This window comes from Anas acuta, chromosome 3 (assembly GCF_963932015.1).
Source record: "Anas acuta chromosome 3, bAnaAcu1.1, whole genome shotgun sequence".
Classification (NCBI taxonomy): Eukaryota; Metazoa; Chordata; class Aves; order Anseriformes; family Anatidae; genus Anas; species Anas acuta.
Window position 1 is genome coordinate 91,855,196 of NC_088981.1, and position 12,480 is coordinate 91,867,675.

Here is a 12,480-nt window from a genome sequence, read left to right on the forward strand (position 1 = left end):
TCAATGTTAGCAGAACTTTAGTCATTAGCCTGAGTAGAAAAAAGTTTCCAAGCATTGCTTAGCACTGTGCCTCCACCCATCCTTACCAGGAGGAATATAAGAAAGACAGGACAAATTGAATTATCCAAGGAAAATCATTCTAATTTTCAGTGTTCTCATTTCAAAGTTAATTGTCTGGTTTCTACTGGGTGTTCTACTAAGCACATCTATAGCACTTTTCTCTTACCACTCAGGCTATTAATTACATTTCAAAACACCCCAGGGAGGCAGGTATTCGTGTCTCATTTTACTGGTGAGGCAGCCATACCACAAAAAAATAAAAAATAAAAATAAAATGTAAAAATATAAAAATCCAAGGTCACTGAGCAAATAAGGAGAAGAACTAGAAATCACAATTCCTAATACCTCTTACAATCTGTCTCTAGTGTTGTGTTGTCTTGCCAAATGCATGCAGTATAGTGACCTTGTAAAGACTGTGAGGAGAATATTTCCTCATAGGAAAGAAAGCTATTTTATTGTGAATTAAAAACAGTGTTTCTAATAACATTGAAAGCTAAATGGCAAATCACATTAAAGCATTATCTTAATTACTGTCATATACGTCTTAACTATCTTAAACAGAACAGCTCTTTTTATCTCTTCCTGGCCACCTGTCCCAAAATAATTGACCAGAGATTAATAAAATTGTCCCCCTAAAATGTGGGCAATATTCAGATGTTAAATAAGTTACTATGAAAAAGAAGGGATCAGGTCTTTATAATTACAGGATATAAGTAACGAATATAAATGTAAATGTTATTGGGAACTAACATTCATATGCAAATCAGATACTTTTAATATATTATTTTTAATTGTAAATCATCTGTCTTTCAATTACTTGTATTGTTGCCCTCTTTGTATTTGTGAAAGAGTTTTATTCGGTGATCAAAATTCCATGACAAGGTTAAGAAATGCTGACTGAAGAGAAGTTCTCTGAACATGTATTTTACTGGAGTTTTGTACTAGAAGACATTTAAGCATGTGATGATAGCATTGTTCAGAGCAAAATTTTGTGTTAGATAGACCACTGTGAATTTTAATGTACTTTTAATACTATGTAGGTAAAATAGTAAGACAGAAACAGCTTCATGTGTTTTCCTCTCTGTTATAAATTAAATCATTTAGTGATACCAGATTCAAAAGAATTTCACAGGTTAAAATTACTAGGACCCTTTTTTAGCTTTGACTGCCCAGTAAGAAAAAAAAAAATATTTTGTGGTTTAACAGCCTGAGCTACTGAATCTACTAGTAATTGGTTGTATAATAATCTGTCAAGGGAGTTTCAGCAAATATATTGATGTCTGTAACAGATGCTGAAAATATATAGAGAATTCAATGTACACAGCAACTAAGAGTCAATCTGAATTGCAAAAAACAATACTAAAATACTAATGCACAATTTCAATCAATCATAAACCAGGGGTGCCAATTGCCTGCCAAACAGCTAATTTATGTTTCCTAGTGGTGAGCATGCAACAAATTGAAAGGTGTCCAGTGTAATTTAAGGGACTGTGCTGTGCCCATGGTTCACATTTCCTATCAAAGTAGTCACCAAAAAATTCATTGATTACGACGGCATCATACCCAAAGCAATCCTCATGCCCAAGCACACACAGATTCCTTAGCTATAAACTCTGTTTCCAACACATCAGCCATAATTTATACTTTCAGTTTCTGAAAAGGAAACATTACTTCCTCACTAATCTGAGAGATTACCAAGGTGGTAGTAACAAATTCTTGGAAGAAACTGGACCCTCACCTCTGAGTAATTAAGCTGCCTGCATAGATTTCTCTTCAACTATTAATAAAATGAAATGTCCATTTTCCAGCATGCTACCTAGGTCTGCTCCTCTGTCCCTAGTTTCAATTTGTATGTCCTTAGTGCATTGATCTTTTACATGCTTCTTCTTAAACTGTCATTTTAACCATCTCTTTTTATACTTTCAATCCCAATTCCTGTGATTGCAGGCAAAAAATGCTTTTGTACTCCTTTGCTCATCACCTTTCTATTTTATACGTTCCCTGTATTTTTTTTTTTCGGGTTTATCTTTCAGTCTGATAGTGTCAGTGACAGACAGAAGTAGCAAAGGACAGAAGATGAGAGGAGCCCTCCAGAGCAGAAGGATGAAGGCAGGCTGGACATGACTAGGGGGATGGGGTGGTCAGACTTCACAAGGTTATGAGAAGGAGGATAAAGAATTAGTATTAAAATATGATGACCTCTCTGCACATCCCTTCAGCTGATTCACAGTCTCAGTAGTGATTTTCCCGATTAGTAGTGATTTTCTTGCTCGCAGACTACAGCTCTTACCTGCTCTTCATCTGAACTCTGAATCAGTTTCCACTACATTGACATGTTGCTTTGTTAAGAACAGATATGTCCAGGTGCTCTTTCCTTTCCATTTTGGCACAGTCTCTCAGAGAAAGACCAGGTTTCACTTTTCTCACCAGCAAGTTTCACACTTCACAACATACTTTGAGCCTTTATTTTTTTTTTTTTTCTGACTGTGTGTCTGTCTGATTGTGGTTTTATGTTCTCAAGGATCTGCTCCCATAATTTATTCCATTTTTATATGCCATACGCAAGTTTTAAGACTTTGTGTGTTTTGTTGTTGTTCTTGTTTTGTTTTGTTTTGTTTTTCTGGAGTGCAAATATTTAGTTAATTTCTCTGCTGATTAATAGAGATCAGAATGTCAAATTACCCTCTCCTCTCATCTCCTGACCAGTACTGTATCCCAGAGGAGATAATCTGTGACACCTCTGGAATGAACATCCTAGAACTGAAGGCTGGGGCTCTAAATACCTCTGGATGCATTCTGTTGCATAATAACTTGTTCCTCTCAATGCAGCAGCTATGAGCTTTTATACAAAAGAAGGTGTAAGAAAAATAAGCAAGGGATGTAGCCAGATAAATATATGAAATCATGGGTGAAAAAAGTCACAGTCTATATTCCACTGTACAGCTAATTATTTTGTAAGTCTTTTTGCCTACATCCTCTTAACACATGTAGTAATAATATTGACTAAATAACACATTCTTAATTATATGTGCTTTATATATATGTATGTATATATATATATATATATATATATATATATATAAGGAAAGCACAAAGGAAGATCTTATCTTGCAATATATAGTCATCTGAACAATACCAAAAGCAGTCTTTCTAACCCATTTCTGGGATCAGTGGTTCTGCTAGTGAGTGGGAATTTGGAAGCCGTGATTCAGAGGAAACTGTAATTTCAAGGAGTTAGCAAGACTGCTGCTACCCTCAGTTGCCTTGTCTCTTCTACGTCAATGATGTAATCTCATGTTTCAGTTAGTACTAGAACCAAATACACTCCAAAAGAGAATGGGATACATGAATTCACCATTTGACAGGACAATGCTCCTATTACACAGACTCTTGGGGGTCTTTGGGAATACAATCCCTTTCAAAAGCTCAAGAGCCACACTGTCCCTCTCAGAAGGTTTGTGGCAGTATGTAAAAACTAGCATGACATCCACAGCTGTTAAGGATCTTTTAGAAGGGGAATCTTTCTTTCTATTTATTTCTAGAAGTATCAGAGTAATCAAAGTAGAGCAGTGGAGATATGTTGCAGAAATATTTGCAGCCATTTCTACAGTCTGCAATTTTTCCTGGTGTAATCCTGGTGTAATTTTAATGATTGTTAAATAAATCCACTACTTTCATCTATTTTTTTTTCACTGAAATCTCTAAAAATATGATACACCATCAGTTCATTTTCCTCTAAATAGTCCAAAACTAATTTGAAACTATTTTCTATTGAAAAAAATAAGCAACAAAGACAATTTCATTTTTACAGATACCAAAAAAGTGTTATCCTTCCTCTTCTGTGCAGGTCAAAATGTGTCATCTCAACCTGGTCCACAAAACTGATCAAGTAGTAAAATGAAACGCTCTTGCTGAATTTTCATTAGAAACAGTGAATGGTAACGAATGAATTGGTAATAGACATGCAGGGTAGTCAGCAAACAATTTTGAAATGGTTCAGTAGTCCTAGAGGTTTCAGAACTACTCAACTGTTTAAAAAAAAATACATGGAAATCCTAAACTAAACTAAACATTAATATGAACAGATGAGTGCTGTAGAAACAAGGACATACTCCCATATAATATATTAAAAAATAAAAAAAATATATAAAAGGGGGGGGGGGGAAGAAGAGAGGAGAGGAGAGGAGAGGAGAGGAGAGGAGAGGAGAGGAGAGGAGAGGAGAGGAGAGGAGAGGAGAGGAGAGGAGAGGAGAGGAGAGGAGAGGAGAGGAGAGGAGAGGAGAGGAGAGGAGAGGAGAGGAGAGGAGAGGAGAGGAGAGGAGAGGAGAGGAGAGGAGAGGAGAGGAGAGGAGAGGAGAGGAGAGGAGAGGAGAGGAGAGGAGAGGAGAGGAGAGGAGAGGAGAGGAGAGGAGAGGAGAGGAGAGGAGAGGAGAGGAGAGGAGAGGAGAGAAACAAGATGAGAAATTTAAGTGACAGTTTTAAATGGAAGGACAGATGTTCAACTGATAAGCCAGTATGGCTACAACCTCTTTAAATGCTATCCTACAGTAGATATAGACACAGTTAGTGTTTCAGCCTTCTGTGCTTGTCCTTTCATGTCACCTGCATGATCTGCTGCATATTCCACGCAGAATGGACCAGAGGATTTTGATTTTGCCAATGACTTCCACAAAAATGCACTACATGCTCCCTTCTTGACTCATTGGTATCTTAACTTCTGGCTGAATGACAGATACTCATGAAAGGCATTCAACTAAAGTCATTGGCTATGCCATTTACAATGAGACTGTAATCCTTGTACCAATGCTCTGCCATTATATGTGTGTTCGACAGACATAAGACTTCTAGCTGCAATTTTTTTTGCTGATACAAGGCTGAAATACTTTTCCTTCTTAAAAAGCAAATGCAAAACTACCACCTGAAAGAGGTAGAAAGAAATTCTACCAAGAAAGGAATTCTGTCATTCAGTCCGGTTCTGCCACACACTAAGTGCTCACATATGTTATATGTGAAAATGCAGTCAGCATTTAATATGGCACGGAAGTGCCAGTCAGAAGAAACCGTGGCCTAAGATGTGAGCAGAGTCAGGAAAAAAACATAAATGGACCAATGCCCACTGCTCATTTTCAATCATTATGAAACTCTGCCTGGGAACCACAATGGCAGAAGGGTCTTTCTGATTGCATGTGTAGAAAGATAACGAGCTACCCAGATATCTGTGTCTACTGAGGTTCATGGTTATATAGTTTCAATCCTTTAAGACTATACCTTAAAGTAGAGCATTCCATTCCATTCTGAGGAAGCCCCATCTTTCAGGATACTGAAAGAGAGAAGGTTACCTTGTTGTCCTCAAATTGAGATATGAAAGAGCAATTTTGCATATCAGGAACCTTTGATTACTAGCATTCAGATATGTTGTTTTTCATTATAAGTCTTTGCAGGAAAAAGAACAGGAAAAACAAAACAAACAAAAAAAAAGTTGCCACAATAATAATCCAGTGTTAATTTCTGGTGTGGTTGTATCTTGTTATTCACTGGGTTTGTGGGGTTCAGAGACTTAATAATGTTGTTCCATATCAACTTTCTTTCATATCAACATAATAAATATATAATCCTTTACTGCTACCTCAGTGGTAGCAAACAGTGTTTTCCCAATTGAAGACTCTAATCCCAAACCTTCTGTCCATGTTTTGGCTGTAAATTCACCTGTTAATGCAGGTGAAGTCACACAAGAAACAATATCTGTCAACATTTTTGTATCTTGATTATGTATTTACCAAATAGATGTAAAAGGATGGTGACCACCATCCCTCCTTGTTGAAATCCTTCCTTGGAAATCAAACAAATATGTCCACCATGTTGCTGGAATAAAGAACACAAAGGATTTGTAGTACAAATTAGGGAAATTAAGGAAAATTAAGGAAAAACAGCTTCCTCCAATGGTTATATACAGCCATTTTTTAATATATAGAGCTGGCAGAAAGATTGTGTTCTCACATGCAGTTTCAGAAACACATTTATATGGTTTATATGAAGGTATTTTAATCAGGAGGTAAAGTAGGGGAGTTTAAGGGAACAATAAATTGTTTTGTCTTTGTGTTGTACAGTTAGTGAGTATTTTCACTACTTTAGTCATTTTCATTTATATAAATAAAGCTTCTCCATTTTTATCTAAACCTTACTTCTCCCCAGGGCCTCTCAGCAAATGCAATGACACTTCAGCAAAGGGTAATTGAAGCCGCAGCACATTTACAGCAAAATGCCATTTTTAAAGGGTGTAATGAAACATACTGCAGAGGCAGGATTTTTAAATTCACGATATGGAAAGTGATTCCCTGTAGGAATGAGAGACCTGAGGATTTAAGACTATATCATATTGGCTGAAGCTTCTTCAGCCCTCTAGGCAAAAGCTTTCTACAGTAAACTTTTCATGTAACAGTTAAAAAATGAAAAATAAAAAATAAAAAATAAAAAAATCATATTCAGCAACAGAATATTCTGAGCAGCTCAGAGAAACAGCAAGTAAATGGAATGCACCATAAGAAAAAAAAATAAATAAAATAAAATAAAATAAAATAAAATAAAATAAAATAAAATAAAATAAAATAAAATAAAATAAAATAAAAAAATAAATTGCAATAGATGCCCTTCTCTTCCCTATCAAGAGCAGCTACTCCCAAATCTTCTCCAAACATGTCCACTCCCTGTACATTCTATCCTGAGCTTCACTTAGCTTTGCAGCTATTATGTCCCCTCTCCACCATGCATGTTTCCCTCTCAGACTCCAGGCAATGAGATAATAAAATGTAGTTTCAGAGAGGGCATCTTGCATAGAATAAGTTGTTTCCAGAAATGTAACAGTCTTTTTATGTTTCATACTCTCATTTTTCTGTTTTCATAGGGCATTATCTTATACATTTTATGTTTTTTATTAGTTTTATAAAAGCTATCTTTGATACCTGTTTTAACCATTCATTCTAGGGTAAGCTAATTATTTTCTTACTGGCCACTGAAGTCAGCAGTGACTGATTAGGAAAAACAAGATAACAGCAATAGAAATGTGCCCATTAAAAAACAGGCTCATTAATTAAAATGTTTCAGTTCAGCCAAACTTTTTTTCTGTTACTTCTGCTCAGTGCTCAGTCCTGGAGTCTTTGGCATATAGGTCTTTTTTTTTTTTTTTTCAGATCTCTAGCAAGATTACATACTCCAATTATGTAAGAAAATAGGTATTCTGGTTTTCCAAGGGGGATACTGTTGTTTTTCCTACTAAATGAAAATGAATAAATTATGAATTTCATGTATTATTCAGGGAAAATATTTAAAGTGTTAAAATTCATTAAATGATATAATAAAATTTAAAAAATAGGTAGTGGCAACTTTTAAACTTCCAAGGTGAATACCAAGGAGGAATTAATTCTTTGTTAACATCAGCAATATTTTTATTCCTCTTTAAAACAGAGTTTGGAAAACAAGGAGGTCATTAGATTCGTCTACACTGGAAGAATACATTACTAATGATTTACCATCTTAAACCAAAACTGGAAAGAAATCCGTATCACAAAATGTTATACTCTCTTTGACATGTGAGATATGACTGAAGGGACAAATTTACCACTTGCCTTTGTAAAATATAAGTGATTTCAGTGACAGAGTATCAGAGTATGAAGCCAGTGGGCCAATTTAGTAGGCCAGTTATATACCAAAAGGAGCAGGAGCATCAAAAGATAAAAGGAAGGAAATAAATGTCCTCTCCAACTTTCATTTAAGCCCATTCATGGTTCAGTATGATGCAAACACAGTAATATTGCATGCGCCTGCACTGCCAGATGTGGTCTATGACCATGCTGATTGTTCACATCAGAAATTGTACTCTAACAAAAGAAAATCCAAAAGAAATGAAGATGCTTACTTTTTTTTTTTTTTTTTCTGTGTTTTTAGTATGCAATGATAGTACTGTTGTGTATTTGAAATTTTATATTATTATTATCAATAGACATATTAATAGAGGTACAAAAGACCTCTATGTTTGTCACACTGGAGAATCCTGTCATTATATGCTCATCATAACTAATCAACGTGAATAAGCTACTTAAAGACAGACTAGTGAAGAATGAACTTTGGTAAGTTATCTATACTAACATAGCAAACAATCAAAATTTTGTGTTTTTACTGAACCTTTGTTCTGTTCAAGAACATATATTTACAAAATATTTGCTTAAGAGAAAAATAATACCTATTGCTATAAAAGCTTGGTTTAATAAAAGATAATCTTTGACATTTCTTAATGGAGATTAAAAAAATAAAATAAGTTCCTTATTATATTTAATCTGAGAACATCATTTCATTAATCAAGTAGCAGGCTAAATTTAAGGAAATATAGTTAGCTTTATTTGAAATGTATGACTAATATAATTTTGATGTTTAATATTATGATGTACTAACTAATGTATTTTATTTTGTATAGAAAGTTCTATTTTCTTGTTTAACTCATTCTTAGGTCATTCTATTAAATATATGTATATATATATATGAATATTTTGAGTGAATTAGAAACAGTACAGTCAAAAATTTAAGAATCATTGTTTCTGAGCTGACATCTGAAAGACCAGTGCCTCTTGGAGAGGCAAGGAAAAAGGCAAAGAGAGGAGAGGAGAGGAGAGGAGAGGAGAGGAGAGGAGAGGAGAGGAGAGGAGAGGAGAGGAGAGGAGAGGAGAGGAGAGGAGAGGAGAGGAGAGGAGAGGAGAGGAGAGGAGAGGAGAGGAGAGGAGAGGAGAGGAGAGGAGAGGAGAGGAGAGGAGAGGAGAGGAGAGGAGAGGAGAGGAGAGGAGAGGAGAGGAGAGGAGAGGAGAGGAGAGGAGAGGAGAGGAGAGGAGAGGAGAGGAGAGGAGAGGAGAGGAGAGGAGAGGAGAGGAGAGGAGAGGAGAGGAGAGGAGAGGAGAAAGGAAAAATAATTTGGAAAAAACTTCTTTTTGCACTAGCATCAGGAAGCTTGTCTTCTACCTTCATATTTTACAAACATTTATCTTCTATACAAATCTGTAATACAAATTTGGATTTTTTCTACAGGTGCCTCAGGTATCAGATCAAACTTAAGAATATCCTGGCTTTGTTTAATAGCAAATAAATGAGAAAGTTGCAAGGAACATCAATAATGTATTAAAGATATGTACTTCTTAGCTATAAGCAAGGAATGTTTTTGCACTGGTTTACCAGATCTAATATACCCCACATTGATTCACAGCTTATCTCCTGCTACCTGGAAGTTCAGCAACACTCACATTTATTTCATATAGATGAATTTTGTCAACACACTAAGAGTACTCATTTCAACACTTCTTGGGGTGACTGAGTGAGGTAACAAAAGTCTGAAACAAGACTTGAAACAGGAAAAAATATTCTGAAATGTTCTTTTGTTCCATTATATGGATTATGACATAAAAGTTGTGTATCTCTTAAAAATTAGATTTTTAAATTTATAGTGCAAGGACCTTGAATGTTTCAAACCTTCATCAGTACCTCAGGACTGAGTAATTCAGTTTATTATTCTGTTAACTACTTGTAAATTAAATAAAATATCCCCACTTTTGAACTAGTGAAAAGAGTCTATTTTACTGTATCTACCAATTAAATTTTTATTGGTAGCAATAGGAAATATACTGTTTTATGGTCAGATTGAAAGGTTCTGTCTCTTTTCCACTGGCTTCAAGACACCTTCCAATCTTCTTTTCAGTCTCTGCTTTTCATGCATCTTAAAAACATCTTTTTGCACTAGCATCAGGAAGCTTGTCTTCTACCTTCATATTTTACAAACATTTATCTTCTATACAAATCTGTAATACAAACATACAGATTAGTAACAAAATGACAATATATTGACAATAATTAATATTTGCCAGACTGATTTCTGGATAGTTTCATCACAAAAATGTACACAGGTTATCACATAACTTTGCAGGGATATGTAGAAGTTTTGAAGCTGCCTGGTGATCATGTTATATTCTTCAGATATATTCTAAGACTACTGTAAGAGGGAAAATGTTACACTGTGTGACATAGGAGAGAAGATATACTGTTATTTCTGTGATGTCCATTTTGTGTGTACAATCAGTTGTCAGTGGAAGATGAAACCAGAAATTGTTCAATGATCCACTAGCTGATTAGGGAAAACAGTTGAAGTTGGGGTTCAACCGCTAGACTACAGCTGTACGTAGGTTCCTGTTTGCTTCATTGGAAGGCTCAACTTCCAGAAACACCTTGTCTGTCAAAAAATATTTATAGAAACTTTGTACATATTGAAAAAGTTTTAAGGATTTTATTTTATTCTTTCTGGGCATATATATATATACATACATACATACATTATATATATATATGTATATATATAATTAGTGCCAATTAAGAAAAAGAAAAAGTATTCTAATGATAATACAAAATAAAAACTATTTGGCAAAGCAAAACCTTAATGGAGTAGCTTCCTTCCTACATATTTTTCTTCCATTATTTTTGTTTCTTCTTTCTTTCTGTCTCAAATGGAAGTAAAAAATAAAATATATTTCAATTACCTTTTTATGATTCAAGTTTTCACCTTATTAACATATCAGCTGCATAAAATGTTATTCATATTGATGTTTTATCTTAAATGCTGGAAGCTCAAAATACAAAATAAATTCTGAGCTGGCAGACTAGTGCAGTGATTTTTCCAAAGCTGACTGTACTGCCTCCACACTAGATATCCATTCTCTGCTGAAAGTGAAAGAGTTTTTTCATCCTGATGTAGATGAGATGTCTATGTTGAGAAGTAGAAGGTTAGTTTGCAGGGATTTTTTGTTTTGTTTTATTGATGGTTTTTGTTGCTGGTGGTGGTGGTGGTATTTTTGTTGTCGTTGTTTTTTTTTTGCTTTGTTTTGTTTTGTTTTTGTGGAAAGATAAAGAAGTGAATGACAACACCATCTCTGTTTTATTTTTGTAAAGCTTTTAGCCAAAACTCTCAAGAATTTTGACAACCATTAGTGGTGACATCACTTTGTTCTTTCCAGTTTAGATATTCACAAAACATATCTTTTCTCTTCTGTTTTTAGCACAAGAAGAATGGGCCACCACCCGTTCCAGCCTAAAGGCACCACCTCCAAGGTCAGCCCGAGGGGGTTACAGGGAACACCCCTATGGTAGATATTGAAGGTCCTCCTCATCTGTGACCTCATCTCAAAGACAATTAATGTGGTCTCCACATAAACAGCACCAAGACAAGTAATAGTCCATTTCTTTTCTATCCTAGGGATTACTCTCATTATTATCCTATGTACTACTTGTATTTCTTATAACATTGGAGTGACATTGGCATTAGTATTATTTTATAACACGGACTTTAAAAACAAACAAACAAAAAAAAAACAGAAACAAACAAACAAAAAAACCTTTGGCAAGCATTGTCTAGAAACCATTCAAAGATGATGTTCTGTTGGTTGTATTCATTGCTGTGTGTAACTTAAAAAGCATGACACTGTTACAGATCTTAAGTCTCTCTACATACTAGCTAAGGCTGAGTTTTTGTTTAGGGTTGCTGAAAGACTGTAATATGATTTTTTTTTCCTTTTTTCATTTGAACAAGACAATAATCAAGTTGTAGATAAGATGTTTTAACCTGTCTTTTTTAATATATGTTAGTTTAGATTAAGATGTTCGATATTAAGTTTGTAAATTTAATTTTAAATGCTGTTTTAATGGGGTTGAAAACAAGCAGCTACTGTATGTATGTAGCTAACTGAATTTGTTCAGTGTTTTAACCTGTATTTGTTAAAAAAAAAATCACATAAAGTTCCATGTGTAAGCTTCTCTAAATAGGAAACCATAATTTTGTCAAATATGTTTGCCATAATTTGTCAATAAAGCTGAAACCTTTTGTAACAAACTAAATTTGGAATTACTTGTTTTCTAGCTTAAAATGCCTGCTTTATTTCTTTTTCAAGAGATGCCTAAAAATGTTTTTTATATAAAAATTACAAAAATGAACCCAAGCCTGTTTTAAGCTTTTTGTGTAAGACTTTAAAAGTTGTATTAATAACTTCTGGTTGTTAAATAATTTAAAAGTTAACAAACTAAACTGTTACATGAATCATGGTTAGTATCCACTAATGTATAACATGTTAATGGAAAAAAATGCTTTAGAACAATAAATGGATTTTAAACTATCCTCTAAGCTTGATCTTGCTAAACACAAACTCTGATTGACTTGTTTGTATTAGCATGTCTCTCGTGAGAATGTAATGGAGTTTAAAGAGGTAAGATTACCACTTACCACTGTTAGATTGTCTAAATGCTAGTTCTTCAACCTTTGAGTTTCCCCGCACATTAAATATCCCATTCAACATGTAAGCATTGCATAGATTCACTTATTTGTTTTCACTCGGAAGAGTGCGT

General features: G+C 34.5%; 1 protein-coding gene across 4 annotated transcripts in view; it reads left to right on the forward strand.

Annotated features, from left to right (window-relative positions):
- The window catches only part of KHDRBS2 (KH RNA binding domain containing, signal transduction associated 2), a 386,008-nt gene that overhangs the window by 339,771 nt on the left and 33,757 nt on the right, over positions 1–12,480 (forward strand). For 2 of the 4 annotated variants that reach the window (XM_068678282.1, XM_068678284.1), the window contains exon 9: positions 11,142–12,253. In XM_068678282.1, the coding sequence (XP_068534383.1) occupies positions 11,142–11,239 (98 nt within the window). In that variant the 3' untranslated portion in view covers positions 11,240–12,253. Of the gene's footprint in view, positions 1–11,141; positions 12,254–12,480 lie in introns of those variants that run through there. The other 2 variants (XR_011095301.1, XR_011095300.1) reach the window with 2 other exon arrangements.